The sequence below is a fragment of the Hyla sarda genome, chromosome 2 (genome assembly GCF_029499605.1).
Source record: "Hyla sarda isolate aHylSar1 chromosome 2, aHylSar1.hap1, whole genome shotgun sequence".
In the NCBI taxonomy this organism is placed as follows: domain Eukaryota; kingdom Metazoa; phylum Chordata; class Amphibia; order Anura; family Hylidae; genus Hyla; species Hyla sarda.
The window spans coordinates 227,021,868-227,049,698 of record NC_079190.1 but is presented as its reverse complement, the minus strand read 5'-3'; the positions used below and the strand labels follow the sequence as shown (position 1 = coordinate 227,049,698).

Here is a 27,831-nt window from a genome sequence, read left to right as displayed (position 1 = left end):
GTGTCTACGCTTTACGTCGGAGGTGATATAAGCGCCCGGCAAGCTTCTTGACGCAATCACATTGAAAGAACTGCAGTGAAGGACGTGAGGAGAACCAGCGGTCGTAGTCATGCCCAGAGGGAGTCGCAGCCGAACTTCTCGGATGGCACCGCCAGCCAGGTACAGTGTGCTGCGGGAGCTGTGGGCAGCAGGGCTCGGCCCCTCGGAGCTGTATGTTAGTTCCAGGGCCGCCATGTCTGTCAGAGCCGGCTTCTCTGTGTGTCACGTGTGCCGGTCTTTCCGACATCGCTTGCTTTATTATGTGTTTACTCTGTAGTACGTGTATGTGCAGGGAGCAGACTGACACTGGTATACAAGAGCCCCACACCACGTGATGGGCAGTAAACATTCACGGCATATAGATCAGTGACTGAGCATAACACAAGTGGATGCTTTACCTTCCTAGATACTGCCCCTTCTCCCCTCTGGGACCCCCACTTGTATCATAGAGCAGTGGTCTCCAACCTGCGGACCTCCAGATGTTGCAAAACTGTTGCCAACGGCTGTCCGGGCCTGCTGGGAGTTGTAGTTTTGCAACATCTGGAGGTCCTCATGTTGGAGACCACTGTCATAGATGGTTCCCCTTCCGCACTTTAGGTAAACAGCTTAATGTGCCTGCGCAGGTTATGCAACTCCCATTAGGTAAGGACATAGGTGGGTCTACCCACAGGAGACTGGTGTGGGACCCCTTTATTCCAGTTGGGGGATGGATTATATTTCTGGTTGATTTCACACATTCTATAAAAAATGATCTCCATGTGATCTTACAGCAGGGTCCACCCATTACTCATACATCACTTTCTGTTGCAGATTCTATATGCAGAATTTCTTACATGAAAACTCCGCAATATAAAAATTGTCCCCCATACTGCCAGCAGTAAAAAAAAATAAAGATGTACATACTAGGGATCGACCGATTATCGGTTTGGCCGATAATCACGATTTTGGGCATTATCGGTATCTGCAATTACCTTGCCGATAATGCACCGCCCGCACCGCAACCAAATATCTCTCTCTCCTGTGGCCGGTGATTGGCTGAGCGCAGTAGGACTCATCTGACCACCAGGAAGAGGATCGTGGCGGAGACCGAAGCCGGTTACCGGAGGCCCCGGGGGAGCAGAGGAAGGTATGTCCATCTTTATTTTTTTTACTGCCGGCAGTATGGGGGACATTTTTTATATTCTGGAGTTCTCCTTTAATAGTCTTTATTGCAATTTGAATTTCCACATTGAAATCTGCAACAAAAATCTGTATGTAAAACCCTGTACACTTGTGATGTAAAAAGACTGAGGCCCAGGTTTCCCTGACATCCCAATGCTCTGGAATATGTGCAGCAACGCTTGTCTCCTGTCATCTGGATGTTTACCGTTTCCACCATGGACCATGAGGAATAAAGGGACGAACATAAGAAAGTTAACCCCTTAGGGTCCTAGCCCATTTTCATCTTAAGGACTGAGCCCTTTTTTTGCAATTCTGACCACTGTCACTTCAAGCATTAATAACTCTGGGATACTTTTACCTTTTATTCTGATTCCGAGATTGTTCTTTCATGACATTGTGGTGTCCCGGTACCGTATTGCATACCGTACCTTGATTAGGGGTCCCCAAAGTCAGAGTTCCTAGTAACTGTGGGGTTCCGCTTCTTTAGTCATCCCCTAGTCACCACTCATATAGTTAATATATTGCTAAAATAAATGTAAATACTGTATAGAAAGTGTATACTTACCTTGCATAGCGTCGCAGGGCCTGCGGGTCATGTGACTGTGGTTTAGTCTCTATGGTAGGTAAAAGGACCTTTGGAGGTTCTGGTTCATGTGATACCCACAATGCCCTGTAAAGCTGATTGACAGATGGTCTGGACCAATCCTAAAACGGCCAGCCCCTGCCTATATAAGGGAGCTGCAGCCAATAGACGCTCTTCTTGTTCCTGCGCTGCAAAGCAAGCAGCATCTCTTTGCTCTTGGGTTGCTGACACTTCGTGAGGAAAGACCTCCACAACTTACAACTGCTACTAGGCCACAGCCTGCCTGCCTCTGCCTAAAACGAAACATTGAGTTCTTACAAACTTCCCCGCTACTTCTAGCAAGACCCTGGACCTAAACAACCCTAAATCCAGCGGATCTGCGCATACTAAATCCTACTAATCTAAAGAACTTACTAAAGTCCCAACCATACGTCAATCTCAGCTGAACTGTACATAGACTTTGTTATAAAGACTGTTCCTGTATTTGCATGTTACAGAAAATCTTCAGTAAAGTTTACGCAAGTTTTCAGCAAAGCTCTGGTTGTGGACAATATTTTATTCTGCATCTTCCTATCGCTCTTGGGAAGGGTGGCGATAGGCCAAGCCATACAGCATTTAACCCTCACCCTGGCGTCACGACTGACAAGAGTTAATTATAACCATGATATACCTCACAGCAACACCCCAACTGCCATACACCCCCCCCCCCAAGCACCACAACATATTCTAACATAGTGGTAAATTTTTGTCGTTACTTGCATCTTTTCTTTGTAAAAAAAAATCCCAAAAATGTCATACATTTAGCAATTTTTTATTTATTTTGAAACTCTGCTTGTAAGGAAAATAGACATTCCAAATAAATGACATATTGATTCACATATACAATAGGTCTACTTTGTTGGCATCAGAAAGTTTACATGTTGTTACTTTAAGACATTAGAGGGCTTCAAAGTAGGGATCGAACAATATTGATTTATTTTTTTTGGGCCGATACTGATAATCTGTGACCTTTCAGGCCGATACCCGATAACTTATACCGATATTCCGGTATAAGTTATCGGCTATAGGGTGTATATCGGTGTATAGGGGTGAAGGGGAGATTTGGAACAGACGGGTGTTCCCTAAATGTATTTTCCAAGAATGGATGAAGTGTAGTATTGGCAGAATGAAGATTGCAATTATAGGACTGATGTGCCAATTATATTCCCAGAATGATGACCTAGACTATAGCCAAAAGTAAAAATTATGCCTGCCCCAAACCCTATGCTTTGAATCATCATTCTGGGAATGTGATGTGTGTGGCCATCCCTATTGTTACCTCAAATGTGCAGTCAGGTCAGGTGGGGAGAGAGCGCTGCACATTTGAGGCAACTGTTGGGGGGGGGGGGGGGGTGGTTTTAAATTTGGAAGACCATGTAGTCTGGACTGGTACATTGGAGTTGAATTCTGGGGAATTAAAATCAGGGAAAAGGATTAACCTGTTAAGGACCCATGACGAACCGGTACGTGATGAGTCCGCTCCCGTTCTATAACGCGGGTCAGGCCCGGCCTCTAACAACGGCCGGGACCCGTGGCTAATAGCGTGAGGCACTGATCGCGGTGCAGCGCGCTATTAACCCTTTAGTTGCTGCGTTCAAAGTTGAATGTCGCGTCTAAAATTAAAGTAAACTAATGCCGGTTAGCTCAGGGAGCTGTTCGGGATCACTGCGATGAAATCGCGGCATTCCCAAACAGCTTAGAGGACAGCCGGAGGGTCCCTACCTGCCTCAATGCTGTCCGATCGCCGAATGACTGCTCAGTGCCTGAGATCCAGGCATGAGCAGTCAAGCGGCAGAATCATTGATCAGTTGTTTCCTATGAGAAACCAGTGATAAATGTAAAAGATCAATGTGTGCAGTGTTATAGGTCCCTATGGGAGCTATAACACTGCAAAAAAAAAGTAAAAAAAAAGTGAATAAAGATCATTTAACCCCTTCCCTAATAAAAGTTTGAATCATCCCCCTTTTCCCATAAAAAAAAAAAAAAAACTGTGTAAATAAAAATAAACATGTGGTATCGTGTGCGGGAATGTCCGAATTATAAAAATATATCGTTAACCCCTTCATGACCCAGCCCATTTTCACCTTCATGACCTGGGCATTTTTTGAAAATCTGACCACTGTCACTTTAAACATTAATAACTTTGGAATGCTTTTACTTATCATTCTGATTCCGAGATTGTTTTTTCGTGACATATTCTACTTTATTTTATCGGTAAAATTTCACTGATATTTGTATCCTTTCTTGGTAAAAAATCTAAAAATTTCATGAAAATTTTTAAAATTTAGCATTTTTCTAACTTTGAAAGTCTCTGCTTGAAAGGAAAATGGATATTCCAAATAAATTACATATTGATTCACATATACAATATGTCTACTTTGTGTTTGCATTAAAAAATTGACAAGTTTTTACTTTTGGAAGACATCAGAGGGCTTCAAAGTTCCGCAGCAATTTTCCAATTTTTCTCAAGATTTTCAAAATCTTAATTTTTCAGGGCCCAGTTCAGGTTGGAAGTGGATTTTAAGGATCTTCATATTAGAAATACCCCATAAATGACCCCATTATAAAAACTGCACCCCCCAAAGTATTCAAAATGACATTCAGTAAGTGTTTTAACCCTTTAGGTGTTTCACAGGAATAGCAGCAAAGTGAAGGAGAAAATTCTAAATCTTCATTTTTTACACTCGCATTTTCTTGTAGACCCAATTTTTTCATTTTTACAAGGGGTAAAAGGAGAGAAATCACCCTAAAATTTGTAACCCAATTTCTCTCGAGTAAGGAAATACCTCATATGCGTATGTAAAGTGTTCGGCGGGCGCAGTAGAGGGCTCAGAAGGGAAGGAGCGACAATGGGATTTTGGAGAGTGAGTTTTTCTGAAAGGGTTTTTGGGGGGGCATGTCACATTTAGGAAGCCCCTATGGTGCCAGAACAGTGGACCCCCCCACATGTGACCCCATTTTGGAAACTATACCCCTCATGGAATGTAATAAGGGGTGCAGTGAGCATTTACACCCCACTGGCGTTTGACAGATATTTGAAACGGTGGACTGTGCAAATCAAAAATTTTATTTTTCATTTTCACAGACCACTGTTCCAAAAATCTGTCATACACCAGTGGGGTGTAAATGCTCACTGCACCCCTTATTACATTCCGTGAGGGGTGTAGTTTCCAAAATGGGGTCACATATGGATATTTATTGTTTTGCGTTTGTCAGAACTGCTGTAACAATCAGCCACCCCTGTGCAAATCGCCTCAAATGTACATGGTGCACTCTCCCTTCTGGGCCTTGTTGTGCGCCCTCAGAGCACTTTGCACCCACAAATGGGGTATCTCCGTACTCAGGAGAAATTGCGTTACAAATTTAGAGGGTCTTTTTTCCCTTTTACCTCTTGTGAAAATGAAAAGTATAGGGCAACACCAGCATGTCAGTGTAAAAAATTTATTTTTTTACACTAACATGCTGGTGTAGACCCCAACTTCACCTTTTCATAAGGGGTTAAAGAAGAAAAAGCCCCCCAAAATTTGTAAGGCAATTTCTCCCGAGTACGGCGATACCCCATATGTGTCCCAAAACTGTTGCCCTGAAATACGACAGGGCTCCAAAGTGAGAGAGCGCCATGCGCATTTGAGGCCTGAATTAGGGATTTGCATAGGGGTGGACATAGGGGTATTCTACGCCAGTGATTCCCAAACAGGGTGCCTCCAGCTGTTGCAAAACTCCCAGCATGCCTGGACAGTCAATGGCTGTCCGGCAATACTGGGAGTTATTATTTTGCAACAGCTGGAGGCTCCGTTTTGGAAACAGTAGCGTACCAGACGTTTTTCATTTTTTGGGGGGAGGGGGGCTGTGTAGGGGTATGTGTATATGTAGTGTTTTTTACTTTTTATTTTAGGTTAGTGTCAGTGTAGTGTAGTGTTTTTAGGGTACAGTCACATGGGCAGAGGTTCACAGCAAGTTTGCCGCTGGAAGTTTGAGCTGCAGCGCAAAATTTGCGCCATCTCAAACTTGCAGCACTCACTGTAAACCTCCGCCCATGTGAGTGTACCCTGTACATTCACATTGGGGGGAGGGGGCAAACATCCAGCTGTTGCAAACTCCGAGCATGCCCTTTGGCTGTCCGTGCATGCTGGGAGTTGTAGTTTTGCAACAGCTGGAGGAACACTGGTTTGGAAACACTAAGTTAAGTAATAAACTTTCAAGTGTTTTGCAACCAAACTTAGTGTTTCCAAACCAGTGTGCCTCCAGCTGTTGCAAAACTACAACTCCCAGCATGCATGGTCTGTCAGTGCATGCTGGGAGTTATAGTTTTGCAACAATTGCAACAGCTGGAGGCACTGAGGTAGGAAACGGACAATGTTTCCCAACTAGTGTGCCTCCAGATGTTGCAAAACTACAACTCCCAGCATGCCCAGACTGCCAAGGCATGCTGGAAGTTGTAGTTCGGCAATATCTGAAGGATCAGATGTTGCTGAACTACAACTTCCAGCATGCCTGGGCAGTCTGGGCATGCTGGGAGTTGTAGTTTTGCAACATCTGGAGGTCCACAGTTTGGAGACCACTGTATAATGGTCTCCAATCTGTGCTCTTCCAGATGTTAGAGAACTACAACTCCCAGCATGCCTGGACAGACTGAGCATGCTGAGATTTGTAGTTTTGCAACATCTGGAAGAGCACAGATTGGAGACCATTATACAGTGGTCTCCAAACTGTGGACCTCCAGATGTTGCAAAACTACAACTCCCAGCATGCCCAGAAAGCCAAAGGCTGTCTGGGCATGCTGGGAGTTGCAGTTTTGAAACTCTCAGAGGCAGCAGTGAGATCGCTTTACGGCGATCTCACTGCTGCCAATGAAGATGCTGCACTGCTGCCGGAAACTCACCTCCGGGACGCAGCGCCGCCGGGACCGCATGGAGGACGTCGGGACCGCACGGAGGACGCCGGGACCGCTCGGGACACCGCTCCGACGGGTAAGTGACGCCGGGGGACGGGACAGGGACACTTAGCAGAGCGGTGTGTGTCCCGATCCCCGTGATCGGGACTCACACACCGCGCTGCTAAGTATTTTCATAGCGAAACGCTGCTATCAGCTAGTCAGATTTGACCAGCTGATAGCAGCGATCGCTGGGGGGGGTGGGGGACGAAACCCCCCGTGGTCGCACGGTAAGATGGCTGGCTATCAGTGATAGCCACCATCTTTCCGGGCGCTGCGGGATGCCGCGAGTAGCGGCAGTAATATCCATGACGTACCTGTATGTCATGGGTCGGGAACACCTTGCCACCCATGACGTACAGGTATGTCATAGGTCGGGAAGGGGTTAATATGGCGGTCAATGGCGTACGTGCAAAAAAATTCCAAAATAGCGTATTTTTGGTCACTTTTTATATCATGAAAAAAATGAATAAAAGTCCGATCAATTCAAAAATAGTACCGCTAAAAACTTCAGATCACGACACAAAAAATGAGCCCTCATACCGCCCCATACGCGGAAAAATAAAAAAGTTATAGGGATCAGAAGATGACAATTTTAAACGTATACATTTTCCTGCATGTAGTTATGATTTTTTTCCACAAGTATGACTAAATCAAACCTATATAAGTAGGGTATCATTTTAATCATATAGACCTACAGAATAAAGATAAGGTGTCATTGTTTCCGAAAAATGTACTACGTAGAAACGGAAGCCCCCAAAAGTTACAAAATGGCGTTTTTTTTTTCCAATTTTGTCTCACAATGATTATTTTTTCCGTTTCGCCGTCGATTTTTGGGTAAAATGACTGACGTCATTACAAAGTAGAATTGGTGGCGCAAAAAAATAAGCCATCATATGGATTTTTAGGTGCAAAATTGAGAGTTATGATTTTTTAAAGGTAAGGAGGAAAAAGCAAAAATGCAGAAATGGAAAACCCCCCGGGTCCTTAAAGGGGTATTCCGCCCCAAAGGATAGGGGATAAGATGTTAGATCACCGCGTTCCCGCTGCTGGGGACCCCGGGGATCCCCGCTGCAGCACCCCGCCATCATTACTGCACAGAGCGAGTTCGCTCTGTGCGTAATGACGGGCGATACAGGGGCCGGAGCAGCGTGACGTCATGGCTCCGCCCCTCATGACATCACGGCCCGTCCCCTTAATGCAAGTCTATGGCAGGGGGCGTGACGACCGCCACGCCCCCTTCCCATAGACTTGTATTGACGGGGGCGGGCCGTGACGTCACGAGACGCGGAGCCGTGATGCTCCGGCCCCTGTATTGCCCGTCATTACGAGCAGAGCGATCTCGCTCTGTGCAATAATGATAGCGGGGTGCTGCAGCAGCGATCCCCGGGGTCCCCAGCAGCGGGACCCCGGTGATCTGACATCTTATCCCCTATCCTTTGGATAGGGGATAAGATGTCTAGGGGCGGAATACCCCTTTAAGGGGTTAAAATGTAGTACTCCTTGGAAGTGTGATACTCCCTGAAGCAATCCTTAATGCAGAGGCCCGGATGATCGGGGCAAGTGTTGTCAAATTGAGTGGTGGTGTCCTTCCGTATCCCCCTCTTGCGACACACTCTGCATTTTTTCTGGGATCGTCCTATATTTCCAGTGTGGGGGACCTCACCTGGAAAGTTTTGGCCGGGGACGATCCGGGGAACCAAAGTTCCAGAGGTGCTCTGACCTGCTCCTTGTCGGTCACCAAAGATGAGGGTCTTTAGAACTTCCTCTTGGAACTTCAGGAATGTCTGTGTTGCCAGCGTACTGGGACAGTACAAAAGTTATACATGGCAACCTGTACCATGTAGACCACAACTTTTTTGTACCATGCCTGTGTTTTGCGCATTACATTACATGGCTTGAGGACTTGATCAGAAAGATCAACTCCCCCCATATACAAATTGTAATCCAGAATACAATCGGGCTTAACCCCTTAACGACCACGGACGTAACAGACTTCCCGCAATTACCTTGCCGATAATGCAGCAAACCCACCGCCGCTGCCCCACTGCCTCCCCCATCCCCGGTTTTATAATTACCTGTTCCCGGGGTCCGCACTACTTGTGGCTCCTGCGCTGTCCTGCGTTACGCTGTGCTATGACGAGCGACGTCACCGTCAGGGCGCACAGTTACAACTCAGGACGGGAGCCAGAAGAAGCGCATGCCCCGGCAACAGGTTATTATATATGGGGCAGCGGCAGTGGTTAAACTAAGGATGGGTGGGGGGAGAGAAGCGGGCGGTGGCAGTCTCTGGGAAGGGGGGGGCAGCGGCGGTGGTAGCGCGGACCCCGGGCCCGGGGAACAGGTAATTATAAAACCGGGGATGGGGGAGGCAATGGGGCAGCGGCAGTGGTTAAACTCAGGACCGGCAGGGGGAGAGAAGCGGGTGGCGGCAGTCTCTGGCTCTGAAAAAGCCACTGCAGTTTATTGATTTAAAGCGCCCACTTTAAATCATTGATCTGCAGTGGCTTCTGTAGGGCTGGGGAGGGGGGAAGAGTGGTGAAATAGCCGATAACTTATACCGGAATATCAGTATAAGTTATTGTCTATCGGCCGGAAAGTCCACAGCGTATCGGTATCATCCCTAAAAAATCAATATCAGTCGATCGCCGGTAATGGGCGACATCCGCGATCGTGCGGATGTCCGCCATTAACCCCTCAGATGCCATGATCAATACAGATCGCGGCAGTGCGGTACTTTGGATGATCGGATCGCCCACAGCGCTGCCGCGGCGATCCGATCATCCAGCATGGCGGCCGGAGGTCCCCTCACCTGGCTCCGGCCATCTCCTGGGGTCTTCTGCTCTGGTCTGAGATCGAGCAGACCAGAGCAGAAGATCACCGATAATACTGAGCAATGCTGTGTCCTATACATAGCACTGAACAGTATTAGCAATCAAAGGATTGCTATGAATAGTCCCCTATGGGGACATAAAAAGGTGTAAAAAAGTTGAAAAATGTGAAAATAAAAAGTGAAAAATCCCCTCCCCCAATAAAAATGAAAATGGTCAGTTTTTCCCATTTTAGCCCCAAAAAGCATAATTTTTTTTTAAAATAAACATATTTGGTCCCAAGGTACCTTGCACAGACAGGGGTGCTGCCGTTCCCATGAATTGTGGACAGCATAAGCACATCCCGCTAGGGCTGGGCGGTATACCGATTCATACCGAATACCGAAATTTGCTGCGCTGTCCCCATCGGGGTAAATACTCACATATCACCTGCAAGCCCTGCCCTCCTCGTTCTCCTGTTTATTGCGGGCCGCTGGAAATCTATATTGTACGCTGTATCCCTATGCTCGGGCTGCAAAAGATAAACTTTAACTCGCCTCCCGTTGGTCCGGTACCGGCCTCACCTGCTTCCTGGGGACTGAAACATCGGACAGCTGTCAGCCTATCACCGGCCGCAGTGATGTTCCGCCTCGGCCGGTGATAGGTTGAGCGCACTGTCATGTAAGAAGCCGGCTGGCCCGGGCATAGGGATACAGCGTACAGTATAGTGTTAACTCCGGCGGCCAGCAACAAACACGCCGACAAGGAGGGCAGCGCTTGCTGATAAAAACATTTAGGGGGTTGGGGAATACAGTTATATACCGTGGAACCGCCATAATAGGGCTGGGCGGTATGACCAAAAATGCATATTACTGTATTTTTGTAAGTTGTGACTGTTCCACGGTCCCATGGGGACTATTAAAGTGTAAAAAATAAAAGTAAAAAAAATGTGAAAAATCCCCTCTCCCAAAATGTGAATTGTCTGTTTTTTCCCATTTTACCCCCGAAAAGTGTAAAAAATAAATCAATAAATAAATAATTATTTTATATATTTGGTATCGCTGTGTGCGCATATATCCGAACTATTAAAATATATTTATTATCCCGTACGATGAACGGCCAAAAAAGTCCAAAATTGCTGCTTTTTTATAACCTTTTATTCCAAATAAAATTGATAAAAAAATAAATTAAAAGTTTTATATATGCAAATGTGGTGTAAAAAAGTACAGATCATGGTGCAAAAAATGAGCCCTCATACCGCCGCTTATACTGAAAAATGAAAAAGTTATAGGGCAGCTGTAAGCTGTATAATAGAAAAGTATGTAATCATGGGTATCATTTTAATTGTATTGACCCACAGAATAAAGAAAACATGTCTATTTTACTGTAAAGTGTACTGAATGAAAATGAAACCTTCCAAAATTAGCAAACTTGCGGTTTTCTTATCAATTTCCCCAAACAAATAGTATTTTTTTTGGTTGCGCCATACATTTTATGGTAAAATGAGTGATGTCATTACAAAGGACAACTGGTCGCGCAAAAAACAAGCCCTCATACTAGTCTGTGGAAATTGAGTCCTTAAGGCCCAAAATTGCTGAGTCCTTAATTGATTAACATTATATTTTGAAATTTTGGACATTTATGCACGCGGTGATACCAAATAAGGTGCTCTTTAACCCCTTAAAGAGCACCTGTCATTAATAAAAACTTTTAATATGTTGTTCCTAATCATTAATGAAGACATATTGTAATATATCCATTAAAAAATATTATTTATAGCTTTAGTTTTTTCATTTTATACTTTTGGCCACTAGACGTCACTCTTCTATGCCTGGTCTGCAGGCAGCATCCTATGCTTTGCATAGTAAATGTACAGCTCTTAGGACTAAATGCTGAAGGGCACTGGTCCTTCCACAGGAAGTTCAGTGCCTGTCAATCATGCATGAGCAGCACTGTGAGCTAGAAGCCTGCGCGTGCCTCTCAGAGCCCAGTCACCTCCCCCGTCCCTCGTCACCTGTTATCTTATACATTGTATCCTCTCACTGCACTCCCTGCTCTGTGTTCCCGTGTCATCTTAGGCCTCTTTCACACTATGAAATTTTTCCGTTTAGGAACTTCCGTCAGAAGTTCCATCACTATATCGGGGAAAAGCGGCCGAGACTAAATCGCATTGCAGCCTATGGGGTTTTGTAACTGCCCGTTTGCACCCGTATATGCCCGTAATTCATTACGGACGTTATACAGTGACGGGACATCGTGGCGAAAAAATTACTGCATGCAGTAACTTTTGAGGGCTTCTGATTCTACGCAGTGCACTTTTCTGTAAAACTACATGCACCAAAATTAGTATTGGCATTAGTTTAAATTGTCATGTTCTATGACTTTTTTATTTTATTTTTCCATATACGGGGATGTATGAGGACTAATTTTTTTGTGCCGTGATCTGAAGTTTTTATTGGTACCATGTTTGTTCTAATTAAACTTTTTTATCGCTTTTTATAAAAAAAAAAAATTAAGGGTATACAAAGTGACCAAAAATATGCAATTTTGGACTTTGGTATTTTTTTTACCTAAAAAAGCTATTGACCGTGTGGTTTAATTAGTTATACTTTTATAGTTCTGACATTTACGCACATACCACTTATGTTTATTTTTAGTATGTTTTTTTATATTGAATTTGGGAAAAGGGGGGGTGACTCAAACTTTTAATATGGAATGGGTTAATGGGTGTTTTTTTTTTTTTTTTTTTTCAACTTTATTTTTTTATTATTTTTTTACACTTTTAGTCCCCCTAGGGGACTTCTAGGAGGAAGCATTAAATTCCTCATACAGATCAATGGAATTCCATAGAATTCCATTGAGCTGTGTGCTCAGTGCTTGATTGATAAAGCCTGGTTCAGCCAGGTTCTATCAATCTCAGATCCGCAGCAGACGGGGGATCAGAGGTAACCCCTCCGGCTACCTCTACAGTGGATAGGAAATAATCCATTCTTACCTAGCCCCGGTCCCTCACAGCTCCCCTGTTTGCTGTAATAGATAGGATGGAAATGTTCATCCCATCCACAGCAATTGTTTCAAATAAACAAGTGTTCGGTAACCTACACGTGAAAGGGTTTATCACCAAACCCTCCTAAACTAGTCAATGGCAGACTTCTAGGGGCCGTCCCATATTTCTCTCTCCTGGATTTTAAAAGATGAATCTACTTAGGTATGTTGTGATTTAATAATAAAGTGTTTTTTTAAGGTGAAATTCAGAGAAACCAAATCAGGAGAAAGCTAAACTCTGATCAAATACACAAGTGTGATTGAGGCCATACTAGACTTTTAGTCAGGGATGTGGGACCTGTTATGTCTGTGGCAGCATTTCTATAAAAAGTTAATATTGAACATAAGATTTAGTAGCTTTGCTTGAAAGGAAACCCAAGAGCATATAATGCTAGTGCAGTAGCCATTTCGGATGTTTTATACTTTATACAGCGTGTGTTAGATGATGCAATGAGGTTGCAGCACCAAGTAGTAGGTACTACACCTGCTATACCTAGTTTTATCTATTATTTCTGTTTTTCCTTTAGCCGTCCACCTATGATGAGACCTGCTCCGCCTCCTGCGGCCCGCCCGCCTGTCCCAGCAGCACCTGCTCCTTCTGCTCTTGGTCCAGCAGCAGCCCCTAGACAACCAGGTCTGATGGCACAGATGGCAACCACAGCAGCTGGTGTAGCAGTTGGTTCTGCAGTCGGGCACACCTTAGGACATGCCATCACTGGAGGCTTTGGTGGTGGAAGCAGTTCTGAGCCTGCAAGAGCAGACATCACTTACCAGGTAAAACTTTGGGGCTTTGGATGGTATGGGTTAGGCTGTGATCACGTGTCTTGGTGGTTCCATTAGGAGCCTACATCGTGGATTCCTTTAAAAATGCTGAGCAATATATAGTGCTGTTTAGTCCGTTAAAGGGTTACTGTCATCATAAAAATAAAAAATGACATGTCCACACGTCTGCCTCACTCCCAAGATCTCTGGCTATTGGTAGTTATCAGCCAGGAAAGCAAGTGGCAGCACGTTGCTCACAAGCAGATCCAACTTTTCTCATGTGCGGATCTGCTGGCCGGGGAGCAGCAGGTCTCCGGAGTCACACCTGGTGCAATCAAAAGACTTGTGTGGGAAACATGTCAAGTTTTTTCTAATGACATTAACCCTTTAAACTCAGTGGTGTCTGTCTGTCTTAGGGTGCATTCACACCATGTTTTTGCTATAAAGTTCCCGTATACGGTTTCAAGTTCAAGCCGTATCTGCGTACGATTCCATACAGTTTGCATCATACGGTTTTTGACTTTGCACAGTTTTTTTTTTCTTGGAAAGTGAAACTTTATTCAAAATGGAGTGAAAAGTTAAAAACGTATACTTTTTTTTCTTAATAAAACAGATGCAACCGTAGACAGGTTGAAATGTATACACACGTTTTGATACAGTTTAGTCAGGTTTTGAGGAATCTGTTTTTCATCAAAACCTGACACGGGAACTGTATTGCAAAAAAGTGGTGTGCATGCACCCGTATGGAGAGGATTGAATCCTGCTGTTATTGTTTTTCTGCTCTTAGCAATGCAAACAACACAGATGCGAACATGGCCTCAAATTAATTTGGATTTTGGAAATGTATTTTATTTAACCACTTAAGGACCAAGGGCAGACAGGACTGGGATGACTACTGATGCCTGATATCGATCAGCAGGCATCCCGTGCCAATGCCCAGGGGGGTCCTGGGACACCAATAGGAAATCGGTGGCGGGGGGTTAGCGACCGACACTGTACTGATCGCCGAAGGACATGCTGGGAGATGTAGTTATGCAGCAGTTGGAGGTACGCAACTACAACTCCAAGCGTGGTGAGACAGCTGTTTGCTGTCTGGGCATGCTGGGATTTGTAGTTTTGCAACATCTGAAGGGCCACAGTTTGGAGAGCACTGTGCAGTGGTCTCTAAACTGTGGCCCTTCAGATCTTGCAAAACTACAACTCCCAGCATGCCCAAACAGCAAACTGCTGTCTCGGTATGCTGGGAGTTGTAGTTGCGTACCTCCAACTGCTGCATAACTACATCTCCCAGCATGTCCTTCGCCGATCAGTACATGCTGGGTTGTAGTTTTGCAACAGCCGGATGCACACTGGTTGGAAAATACTGCGTTAGGTAACAGAACCTTACTGAAGGTCTTCCAACCAGTGTGCCTCCAGCTGTTGCAAAAGATGAGTGTACAGGGTACATTCACACGGGCGGGTTTACAGTGAATTTCCTGCTTCAAGTTTGATCTGTGGCAAATTTTCTGCCGCAGCGAAAAACTCGTAGCAGGAGACTCGCCGTAAACCCCCTCCAGTGCGAATGTACCCTAAAAACACTACACTGCACATACATAATAAAGGGTAAAACACTACATATACACCCCTTACACTGTCTCCCCCTCCCCTGTTTGCTGTTTGGGCATGCTGGGAGTTGTAGTTTTGCAAGATCTGAAGTACCACAGTTTAGAGACCACTGCACAGTGATCTCCAAACTGTGGCCCTCCAGATGTTGCAAAACAACAACTCCCAGCATTTTTTTTGGGACAGCCACTGACTGTCCAGGCATGCTGGGAGTTTAGCAACAGTTGGAGGCTCCCTGTTTGGGAATCACTGTCATAGAATACCTCTATGTCCACCCCTATGCAACCCCTAATTTAGTCCTCAAATGCGCATGGTGCTCTCTCACTTCGGAGCCCTGTCGTTTTTCAAGGAAACAGTTTAGGGCCACATATGGGGTATTTCCGTACTCGGGAGCAATAGCACTACAATTTTTGGGGGGCTTTTTCTCCTTTTACCCCTTATGAAAAGGAAAAGTTGGGGTCTACACCAGCCTGTTAGTGTAAAAAAATTAAAAAAAATTACACTAACATGCTGGTGTTGCCCCATACTTTTTATTTTCACAAGAGGTAAAAGGAAAAAAGCCCCAAAATTTGTAATGGAATTTCTCCTGAGTACATAAATACCCCATATGTGGGCGTGAAATTCTCTGCAGACGCACAACAAGGCTCAGGAGTGAGAGCGCACCATGTACATTTGAGGCCTAAATTGGTGATTTGCACAGGGGTGGCTGATTTTTACAGCGGTTCTGACAAAAAATAAATACCTACGTGTGACCCCATTTTGGAAATTACACCCGTCACGGAATGTAACAAGGGGTATAGTGCGCCTTAACACCCCACAGGTGTTTGACAAATTTTTGATAAAGTTGGATGGGAAAAGGAAAAAAAAAAGTTTTCACTAAAATGCTGGTGTTACCCTAAATTTTTCATTTTCACAAGGGAAAAGTAAGAACATACCCCATATGTGGATGTAAAGTGCTCTGCGGGCGAACTACAATGCTCAGAAGAGAATAAGCGCCACTGGGCTTTTGGAGAGAGAATTTGTCTGGAATTGAAGGCCACGTGTGTTTACAAATCACCCATAGTGCCAGAACAATGGCCCCCACCAACATGTGACCCCATTTTGGAAACTACACCCCTCACGTAATGTAATAAGGGGTACAGTGAGCATTTACGCCCCACAGGTGTCTGACAGTATTTTGGAACAGTGGTCCGTGAAAATGAAAAATGTAATTTGCACAGCCCACTGTTCCAAAGATCTGTCAAACACCAGTGGGGTGTAAATGCTCACTGCACCCCTAATTACATTCTACGAGGGGTGTAATTTCCAGCATGGGGTCACGTGGGGGGGTCAACTGTTATGGCACCACGGGAGGCTTCGTAAACCCACATGGCCCCTGACTTCCATTCCAAAGAAATTCTCTCTCCAAAAGCTCATTGTCGCTCCTTCTCTTCTGAGCATTGTAGTTTGCCCGCAGAGCACTTTACATCCATATTTGCATATTGCAGTTTCTCCTATTATACCTTGTAGAAATGTAAAATTTGGGGAAAAAATAGCAATTTAGTGAAAAAAAAATAATTTCATTTACACATGCGACTTTAAGATCCCTGTGGGATCTTAAAGGAGTACTCTGCCCCTAGACATCTTATCCCCTATCCAAAGGATAGGGGATACCCCCGGGATCTCTGCTGCAGCACCCTTCTGTTATTACTGCACAGAGAAAACGCGCTCTGTGCGTAATGAGGGGCAATACAGGGGCCGGAGCATTGTGATGTCATGGCTCCGCCCCTCGTGATGTCACGGACCGCCCCTTCAATACAGGTCTATGGGAGGGGGCATGGCGGTCTTCACGTCCCCTCCCATAGACTTGCATTAAGGGAGCGGGCCGTGACATCACAAGGGGCAGAGCCGTGACATCCGATGCTCCAGCCCCTGTATTGCTTGTCATTACACACAGAGCGAGTTTGCTCTGTGCAGTAATGACAGAGGGGTGCTGCAGCCGAGAACCCGGGGGTCCCCAGCAGCGGGGGTCCCCATGATCAGACGTCTTATCCCCTATGCTTTGGATAGAGGATAAGATGTCTAGGGGTGGAGTACCCTTTTAAGGCTCACTGTACAACTTGTTACGTTGGTTTTTGCTGTTCTGACACCATAGAGGCTTACTAAATGCAATATGCCCCCCCAAAAAACATTTCAGCAAAATTTGCTTTCCAAAAGCCAAATGTGACTCCTTCTCTTCTGAGAATTGTAGTTCGCCCGCAGAGCATTTTACATCCTAACATGGGATATTTCCATACTCAGAAGAGATGGGGTTACAAATTTTGGAGGGCATTTTCTCCCATTACCCATTGTAAAAATGGTAAATTTGGGGGGGAAAATGCACATTTTTTTTTTTTCATTTACACATCAGACTAATGATGGGGTGTTAAAGGGGTTCTCCACTGCCCGGCCTTCCGGAGCTCCGCTCGCAGCGTCCGGAAGTTTATTATTCCGAACACTGTGTGCAGGCTTCCGCGTTCGAGGCCGCCCCCTTGTGACGTCACGCCCGCCCCCTTGTGACGTCACGCCCGCCCCCTTGTGACGTCACGCCCGCCCCCTTGTGACGTCACGCCCGCCCCCTTGTGACGTCACGCCCGCCCCCTTGAGACGTCACGCCCGCCCCCTTGAGACGTCACGCCCGCCCCCTTGAGACGTCACGCCCGCCCCCTTGAGACGTCACGCCCGCCCCCTTGAGACGTCACGCCCGCCCCCTTGAGACGTCACGCCCGCCCCCTTGAGACGTCACGCCCGCCCCCTTGAGACGTCACGCCCGCCCCCTTGAGACGTCACGCCCGCCCCCTTGAGACGTCACGCCCGCCCCCTTGAGACGTCACGCCCGCCCCCTTGAGACGTCACGCCCGCCCCCTTGAGACGTCACGCCCGCCCCCTTGAGACGTCACGCCCGCCCCCTTGAGACGTCACGCCCGCCCCCTTGAGACGTCACGCCCGCCCCCTTGAGACGTCACGCCCGCCCCCTTGAGACGTCACGCCCGCCCCCTTGAGACGTCACGCCCGCCCCCTTGAGACGTCACGCCCGCCCCCTTGAGACGCCACGCCCGCCCCCTTGAGACGCCACGCCCGCCCCCTTGAGACGCCACGCCCGCCCCCTTGAGACGCCACGCCCGCCCCCTTGAGACGCCACGCCCGCCCCCTTGAGACGCCACGCCCGCCCCCTTGAGACGCCACGCCCGCCCCCTTGAGACGCCACGCCCGCCCCCTTGAGACGCCACGCCCGCCCCCTTGAGACGCCACGCCCGCCCCCTTGAGACGCCACGCCCGCCCCCTTGTGACGCCACGCCCGCCCCCCCGGAGTAATAAACTGCCGGACGCTGCGAGCGGAGCTCCGGAAGGCAGGGCAGTGGAGAACCCCTTTAAGGCTCACTGTACCCCTTGTTACATGGCTTGAGGTGTGTAGTTTCCAATATAGTATGCCATGTATTTTATTTATTTATTTTTTTGCTGTTCTGGCACCATAAGGGCTTCCCAAATGCGACATGCCCCCCAAAAACCATTTCAGCAAAATTCACTCTCCAAAATCCCATTGTCACTCTCTCCCTTCTGAGCCCTCTAGTGCACCCACAGAGCACTTCACATACACATGAGGTATTTCCTTACTCGAGAGAAATGGGGTTACAAATTTGGGGGGCGCTTTCTCATGAAGATTTTGAATTTTCTCCTTCACTTTGCTGCTATTCCTGTGAAACACCTAAGGGGTTAACACACTGAATGTCATTTTGAATACTTTGAGGGGTCATTTTGAATACTTTGAGGGGTGTCAACGGCTGTCCGGGCATGCTGAGAGTTGTAGTTTTGCAACATCTGGAGGTCGGCAGGTTGAAGACACTGGTATAGTTTCAGCGCCGGCGGCCGCAACAAACATGAGGATGAGGAGGGCAGCACATGCGGGTGACATCAGTATTACCCCGATGGGGACAGCGCTGGGCTGATTAATTGGAGGGCAGAACAGCGCTCACGGGTTCCTTTTGATTAGTTCCCCGATGTGGGGACAACGCAGCGCTGGGCTCATTCATTCATTCCCGAGGGGGAGGGGCCCAACCGGTATTGCGGTATGGGTTAAAATTAATATCATGCAGCACAAAAATGTCGATATTCGGTATGATCCGGTATACCGCCCAGCCCTAATTTCTAATATGAACTCCCTTCAAAACTGAACTGGTCCCTAAAAAATTTTAGAAAATTTTGTGAAAAATTGGAAAATTGCTGCTGAACTTTGAAGTCCTCTGATGTCTTCTAAAAGTAAAAACATGGAAATATAAAGTAGACATATTGTATATGTGAATCAATAGATAATTTATTTGGAATGTCTATTTTCCTTATAAGAGAGCTTCAAAATAAATAAAAAAAATGCAAAATTTTAGATTTTTTTCATAAAATTTTGGAATTTTTCACCAAGAAAGGATGCAAGTATTGACGAAAATTTACCACTAACATAAAATAGAAGGCCACGAAAAAACAATATCGGAATCAGAGTGAAAAGTAAAAGCATCCCAGAGTTATTAATGCTTAAAGTGAAAGTGGTCAGATGTTCAAAAAATGCTCTGGTCCTTAAGGTGAAAATGGGCTGTGTCCTTAACCACTTAACCCCTTAAGGACACATGACGTTCTCATACGTCTCCATTTCCGAGTCCTTAAGGACACATGACGTATGAGAACGTCATGTGTTTTACCGGCCCCCCGCAACCATATGGAGCGGAGCCGGTGCCCGATGCCTGCTGAAATCGTTCAGCAGGCATCGGGGCATAACGCCCAGGGGGGTCATTATGACCCCCCATGTCGGCGATGGCCGCAGATCGCTGAAGGCACACTGCGGCGATGGCCGCACACTGAGTTAAGTAGCAAACCAGTGTGTCTCCAGCTGTTGCATAACTACAATCCCCAGCATCCCCAGCAGAAGTAGTATGCCTCCAGCTGTTGCATAACTACAACACCCAGCATGCCCTTCCGCTGTCCGTACATGCTGGGGGTTGTAGCTTTTGCAACAGCTGAAGGCACACTGGTTGCAAAACACTGAGTTTGTTACCAAACTCGGTGTTTCACAACCAGTGTGCCTCCAGCTGTTGCAAAACTACAACTCCCAGCATGCACTGATAGACCGTACATGCTGGGAGTTGTAGTTTTGCAACAGCTGGATGTTCCCCCCCCCCCCCCAATGTGAACGTACAGGGTACACTCACATGGGCGGAGGATTACAGTAAGTATCCGGCTGCAAGTTTGAGGTGCGGCAAAATTTCTGCCGCAGCTCAAACTGCCAGCGAGAAACTACTGTGAACCCCCCGCCCGTGCGACTGTACCCTAAAAACACTACACTACACTACCACAAAATAAAATAAAAAGTAAAAAACACTACATATACACATACCCCTACACAGCCCCCCTCCCCAATAAAAATGAAAAACGTCTGGTACGCCACTGTTTCTAAAACGGAGCCTCTAGCGGTTGCAAAACTACAACTCCCAGCATGCACTGAGACCGTACATGCTGGGAGTTGTAGTTTTGCAACAGCTGGATTTCCCCCCTCCCCCAATGTGAACGTACAGGGTACACTCACATGGGCGGAGGATTACAGTAAGTATCCGGCTGCAAGTTTGAGCTGCGTCAAATTTTCTGCCGTAGCTCAAACTGCCAGCGAGAAACTACTGTGAACCCCCGCCCGTGCGACTGTACCCTAAAAACACTACACTACACTAACACACTATAAAATAAAAAGTAAAAAACACTACATATACACATACCCCTATACAACCCCCCTCCCCTCCCCAATAAAAATGAAAAACGTCTGGTACGCCACTGTTTCCAAAACGGAGCCTCCAGCTGTTGCAAAATAACTACTCCCAGTATTGCCAGATAGCCGTTGACTGTCCAGGCATTCTGGGAGTTTTACAACAGCTGGAGGCACCCTGTTTGGGAATCACTGGCGTAGAATACCCCTATGTCCACCCCTATGCAAGTCCCTAATTTAGGCCTCAAATGCGCATGGCGCTCTCACTTTGGAGCCCTGTCGTATTTCAAGGCAACAGTTTAGGGTCACATATGGGGTATCGCCGTACTCGGGAGAAATTGGGCTTCAAATTTTGGGGGGTATTTTCTGCTATTACCCTTTTAAAAAATGTAAAATTTTTGGGAAAACAAGCATTTTAGGTAAAAAAAATATATATTTTTTTACATATGCAAAAGTCGTGAAACACCTGTAGGGTATTAAGGTTCAAATTACCCCTTGTTACGTTCCCCGAGGGGTCTAGTTTCCAAAATGGTATGCCATGTGTTTTTTTTTTTTTGCTGTCCTGGCACCATAGGGGCTTCCTAAATGCGGCATGCCCTCAGAGCAAAATTCGCTTTCAAAAAGCCAAATGTGACTCCTTCTCTTCTGAGACCTGTAGTGCGCCAGTAGAGCACTTTTCACCCCCATATGGGGTGTTTTCTGAATCGGGAGAAATTGGGCTTCAAATTTTGGGGGGTATTTTCTGCTATTACCATTTTTAAAATTGTAAAAATTTTGGGAAACCAAGCATTTTAGGTAAAAAATTTTTTTTTTTTTTTTACATATGCAAAAGTCGTGAAACACCTGTAGGGCATTAAGGTTCACGTTACCCCTTGTTACGTTCCCCGAGGGGTCTAGTTTCCAAAATGGTATGCCATGTGTTTTTTTTTTGCTGTTCTGGCACCATAGGGGCTTCCTAAATGCGGCATGCCCCCAGAGCAAAATTTGCTTTCAAAAAGCCAAATGTGACTCCTTCTCTTCTGAGACCTGTAGTGCGCCAGCAGAGCACTTTTCACCCCCATGCGAGGTGTTTTCTGTATCGGGAGAAATTGGCTTCAAATTTTGGGGGGTATTTTCTGCTATTACCCTTTTTAAAAATGTAAAATTTTTGGGAAACCAAGCATTTTAGGTAAAAAAAATATATTTTTTTTTTACATATGCAAAAGTCGTGAATCACCTGTAGGGTATTAAGGTTCACTTTACCCCTTGTTACGTTCCCTGAGGGGTCTAGTTTCCAAAATGGTATGCCATGTGTTTTTTTTTGCTGTCCTGACACCATAGGGGCTTCCTAAATGCGGCATGCCCCCCTAAAACCATTTGTCGCTCCTTCCCTTCCGAGCCCTCTACTGCGCCCGCCGAACAATTAACATATACATATGAGGTATGTGCTTACTCGAGAGAAATTGGGTTTCAAATACAAGTAAAAATTTTCTCCTTTTTATCCCTTGCAAAAATTCAAAAATTGGGTCTACAAGAACATGTGAGTGTAAAAAATGAAGATTTTGAATTTTCTCCTTCACTTTGCTGCTATTCCTGTGAAACACCTAAAGGGTTAATACACTTACTGAATGTTTTTTTGAATACTTTAGGGGGTGTAGTTTTTATAATGGGGTCTTTTATGGGGTATTTCTAATATGAAGACCCTTCAAATCCACTTCAAAACTGAACTGGTCCCTGAAAAATAGTGAGTTTGAAAATTTTGTGAAAAATTTCAAAATTGCTACTGAACTTTGAAGCCCTCTGGTGTCTTCCAAAAGTAAAAACTCATAAATTTTATGATGCAAACATAAAGTAGACATATTGTATATGTGAACCCCAAAAAAATATAATTTGAATATCCATTTTCCTTACAAGCAGAGAGCTTCAAAGTTAGAAAAATGCAAAATTTTCATTTTTTTCATCAAATTTGGGGATTTTTCACTAAGAAAGGATGCAATTTACCATAAAATTTTACCACTAAATTAAAGTAGAATATGTCACGAAAAAACAATCTCGGAATCAGAATGATAACTAAAAGCATTCCAGAGTTATTAATGTTTAAAGTGACAGTGGTCAGAATTGCAAAAAACGCTCCGGTCCTTAAGGTATAAAATGGCCTGGTCCTTAAGGGGTTAAGGACCAACCCCTTACGTTTTTCAGTTTTTGCATTTTCGTTTTTTTCCTCCTTACCTTTCAAAAATCATAACCCTTTCAATTTTCCACCTAAAAATCTATATTATGGCTTATTTTTTGCGCCACCAATTCTACTTTGCAGTGACATTAGTCATTTACCCAAAAATCCATGGAGAAACAGGAAAAAAACTCATTGTGTGACAAAATTGAAGAAAAAATGCAATTTTGTAACTATTTGGGGGGCTTCCGTTTCTACGCAGCGCACTTTTCGGTAAAAATTACACCTTATCTTCTGTAGGTCCATATGGTTTAAATGATACCCTACTTATATATGGTTTGATTTTATCGTACTTCTGGAAAAAAAATCCTAACTACATGCACAAAAATATACGTTTAAAAATGTAATCGTCTGACCCCTATAACTTTATTTTTCCAGTTACGGGGCGATTTGAGGGCTCATTTTTTGCGCTGTGATCTGAAGTTTTTATTGGTACCATTTTTGTTTTGAACAGACTTTTTGATCGCTTTTTTTTTTTTATGGTCTAAAAGTGGCCAAAAATACACAATTTTGGACTTTGGATTTTTTTTACATGTACGCCATTGACCGTGCGGTTTAATTAACAATATGTTTTTATGGTTCGGACATTTAGACATGCGGCGATACCACATTTATTTTTATTTACACTTTTTTTTTTATGGGAAAAGGGGGCCGATTCAAACTTTTATTAGGGAAGGGATTAACCTCTTAAGGACGCAGGGCGTACCTGTATGCTCTGCACCCAGTCCTGGTGTTTGAAACGGGGTCACGCCATGACCCCGCGTCACACCAGGTTGGTCCCGCCTGCTATTCATAGCTGGGACCCTGGGCTAATAGCGTGTGGCACTGATCGTTGCGCCGCACGCTATTAACCCTTCAGACGCGGCGATCAAAGCTGAAAATGAAAGTAAACGCTACTCAGCAGCTCAGTCGGGCTGATCGGGACATCGCGATAAAATCACAATGTCCCGATCAGCTAGGACACGAGCGGAGGTCCCCTTACCTTGCTCCATCGTGTCTGATCTGGGTTTGATTGCTCCAAGCCTGCGCTACAGGCTTGAGCAATCGAGCCCCTATCTCGCTGATATATGCAAAGCTATGGCTTTGCAGGGATCAGTATAAGAGATCAGTGTGTGCAGTGTTATAGGTCCCTATGGGAGCAATAACACTGCAAAAAAAAGTGGGAAAAAAAGTTAACAAAAGGTCATTTAACCCCTTCCCTAATAAAAATTTGAATAATCCCCCTTTTCCCATAAAAAAAAAAAATGAAAATAAACATGTGGTATTGTCGCATGCGTAAATGTCTGAACTATAAAAATATATTGTTAATTAAACTGCACGGTCAATGGCGTATGCGCAAAAAAATTCTAAAGTCCAAAATTGCGTATTTTTGGTCACTTTTTATATCATGAAAAAATTTGATCAATGCAAAAATGGTAAACTTCAGAACACGGAGCAAAAAATTAGCCCTCATACCGGCCCGTACACAGAAAAATATAAAAAAGTTATAGGGGTCAGAAGATGACTATTTTAAACGTATACATTTTCCTGCATGTAGTTATGATTTTTTTTCAGAAGTACGACAAAATCAAACCTATATAAGTAGGGTATCATTTTAAGCGTATGGACCTACAGAATAAAGAGAAGGTGTTGTTATTTTTACCGAAAAATGCCCTGTGTAGAAACGGAAGCCCCCAATAGTTACAAAATTACATTTTTTCTTCAATTTTGTTGCACAATTAAGTTTTTTTTTCCGTTTCGCCGTGGATTGTTTGGTAAAATGACTGTCACTGCAAAGTAGAATTGGTGGCGCAAAAAATAAGCCATCATATGGAATTTTATGTGCAACATTGAAAGTGTTATGATTTTTACAAGGTGATGAGGAAAAAATGAAGATGCAAAAAAATAGAAAAATGCTGAGTCCTTAATACTGATGAAAATATAATGCTACTGCTCTCAGATTAAAGGGATACTCCAGGGAAGTTAAGAAAAATGCCCCAAAGCCACAACAATACCTGTTCTGTGTCCCCTGCAGTTATTTATGTGGTTTTGGCAGCTCCTTTGGCCACTGATGTCTCCTAAATAAGTTTTCCTTGTTTGCAGCACAGACTACAACTCCCAGAAGTCAGTGCAGTTCTGTGTAATTGCTGCCAGCCAAATGCTTCCACTATCTGTGTGCATGTTCACGCTGCAGCTCACACTGTACAGGTCTTTTCTTTCAGATTATCCTTCCCCCCCCAGCAATAAATCATGCTGTGCTCTGAATAGCAGAAGTCAGTGATTAGATTTTCAGCAGAAAAAACAGCAGCTATGTGCTCAGTTGTGACTAAGAATCTTCACTGCTTTTCTCTCACAGCTCACACAGGGAGGGGTGACTGTACAGCCAGAGCTCTAGACCAAACAGAAATCAGACAGAAATCACGTGGTGTCTTCAAGGGAGGGGGCTAGGCTTCACTGAGGAAACTCTGACAAGAGGGCAGAGCACAGTATGTTTTTTTTTTTTTTTAAAGTTCTTAACCCCTTAACGACGCAGGACGTATATTTACGTCCTGCGCCGGCTCCCGCGATATGAAGCGGTGTCGCGCTGCGAGCCCGCATCGCGTGGGTCCCGGCGCTCATCAACGGCCGGGACCCGCGGCTAATACCACACATCGGCGATCGCGGCAATGTGCGGTATTAACTCTTTAGAAGTGTTAACCCTTCTAAAGTGAAAGTATCCCGGCTAGTCAGTAGGGCTGTTCGGGACTGCCGCGGTGAAATCGCGGTGTCCCGAACAGCTTACAGGACACCGGGAGGGCCCTTACCTGCCTCCTCGGTGTCCGATCAACAAATGACTGCTCCGTGCCTGAGATCCAGGCAGGAGCAGTCAAGCGCCGATAACACTGATCACAGGCGTGTGAATACATGCCAGTGATCTGTGCAAGAGATCAGTGTGTGCAGTGTTATAGGTCCCTATGGGACCTATAACACTGCAAAAAAAAGTGTTAATAAAGGTCATTTAACCCCTTCCCTAATAAGTTTGAATCACCCCCCTTTTCCCATAAAAAAGTAAGAGTGTAAATAAAAATAAACATATGTGGTATCGCCACGTGCGTAAATGTCCGAACTATAAAAATATATTGTTAATTAAACCGCACGGTCAATGGCGTACACGTAAAAAAATTCAAAAATCCAAAAAAGCGTATTTTGGTCACTTTTTATACCATTAAAAAATGAATAAAAAGTGATCAAAAAGTCCGATCAAAACAAAAATCATACCAATAAAAACTTCAGATCACGGCGCAAAAAATGAGTCCTCATACCACCCTGTACGTGGAAAAATAAAAAAGTTATAGGGGTCAGAAGATGACATTTTTAAACGTATAAATTTTCCTGCATGTAGTTATGATTTTTTCCACAAGTGCGACAAAATCAAACCTATATAAGTAGGGTATCCTTTTAATCATATGGACCTACAGAATAATCAGGTGTCCTTTTTACCGAAATATGCACTGCGTAGAAACGGAAGCCCCCAAAAGTTACAAAATTGGCGTTTTTTCTTCGAATTTGTCGCACAATGATCTTTTTTTCCGTTTCGCCGTGATTTTTTGGGTAAAACGACTGTCACTGCAAAGTAGAATTGGTGACGCAAAAAAGCCATAATATGGATTTTTTAGGTGGAAAATTGAAAGGGTTATGATTTTTAAAAGGTAAGGAGGAAAAAACGAAAGTGCAAAAACTGAAAAACCCTGAGTCCTTAAGGGGTTAAATGGGTACTCCGGCGCTAAGACATCTTATCCCCTATCCAAAGGATAGGGGATAAGATACCTGATCGCTGGGGACCCCCGTGATCTTCCACGCCGCACCCTGTTAGAATCAGCCCCCGGAGCATGCTCGCTCCGGGTCTGATTACTGGCGATCACGGGGGGGGGGGGGCGGAGCTGTGACGTCACTATGCTCCGTCCCCGTGATCGCCAGTAATCAGACCAGGAGTGAGCACACTCCGGGGGCTGATTCTAACAGGGTGCGGCGTGGAAGATCATGGGGTTCCCCAGCGGCGGGACCCCCGCGATCAGGCATCTTATCCCCTATCCTTTGCATAGGGGATAGATGTCTTAGCGCCGGAGTACCCTTTGTCATTGCCTTGCACATTCACTTCTGTCTTATTTCTAACTATATGTTTTTGTTTTCTCTTAGGAACCTGCCGCTCCCCAGCCTGCATACCAGCAGCAGTCTCAGTACACACCATGCCAGTATGAACTTAAACAGTTCTTGGAGTGCGCTCAGAACCAGGGTGACCTGAAGCTGTGTGAGGGGTTCTCAGAGGTGCTCAAACAATGCCGCTTTGCAAATGGTAAGAAATGTGCAGAACTGAATGCTATATTAGTTCTATAAATGTTCATAAAGTGTTACTCTTATGGGTTGTAAGAGCTCATGCTATACAGCTTCAGTTAACCAGATAAAATAGCCATTTGAGGGGATCTTTGTGATGAGTCTTATCTATGAGCTGATCTCATCCTACATACTCTTCTGCAAAACACTATCTGGGATCCCGAAGGACTAAGAACTGGGAGCTCTTAGCACTTGTTACCTTAACACCTACATAACCGTGGTATGGAATAAAGAGATTTTCTGCTTTGATGTGTCTATATTTACAGTTTTTTTTCCCTTTATTGTAGGTTTATAATGAAGAATGTAACTCTTGAATACAATTTGCTGGGTCTGAAGACTTACAGAGACAACGAAGACACAACACGCCTAGTGGAGTTATTTCTAAGCAAGTGTTATGTATGGAAGTTTCTGCAATTGATAGGAAGATATGAAACATATAAAGAAAGATTGGTTTTAGAGAAATATCTCTGGTTGGATTTATCTTTGTCCGTGCTGTTGTGTTGTTTTTTTTTCTATTTAAATAAATCCATTCCAAGTCTG

The 27,831-nt window shown here is 44.9% G+C and overlaps 1 protein-coding gene across 1 annotated transcript; it reads left to right on the top strand.

Moving 5' to 3' along the window:
- CHCHD2 (coiled-coil-helix-coiled-coil-helix domain containing 2) lies at window positions 1-27,831 on the top strand. Its single transcript, XM_056556514.1, has 4 exons — window positions 1-159; window positions 13,138-13,384; window positions 27,097-27,253; window positions 27,579-27,831. Exons 1-4 carry the CDS (start codon window positions 110-112, stop codon window positions 27,584-27,586), a joined length of 462 nt encoding a protein of 153 aa, XP_056412489.1. The 5' UTR covers window positions 1-109; the 3' UTR covers window positions 27,587-27,831.

What these genes read in the sequence shown, in the direction of transcription:
- CHCHD2 (XM_056556514.1), top strand. Translation starts at nt 110, where the DNA reads ATGCCCAGAGGGAGTCGCAGCCGAACTTCTCGGATGGCACCGCCAGCC. An exon ending in CGGATGGCACCGCCAGCCAG is followed by an intron (nt 160 to 13,137) that starts GTACAGTGTGCT and finishes TTTTTCCTTTAG; the next exon opens with CCGTCCACCTATGATGAGAC. An exon ending in GAGCAGACATCACTTACCAG is followed by an intron (nt 13,385 to 27,096) that starts GTAAAACTTTGG and finishes GTTTTCTCTTAG; the next exon opens with GAACCTGCCGCTCCCCAGCC.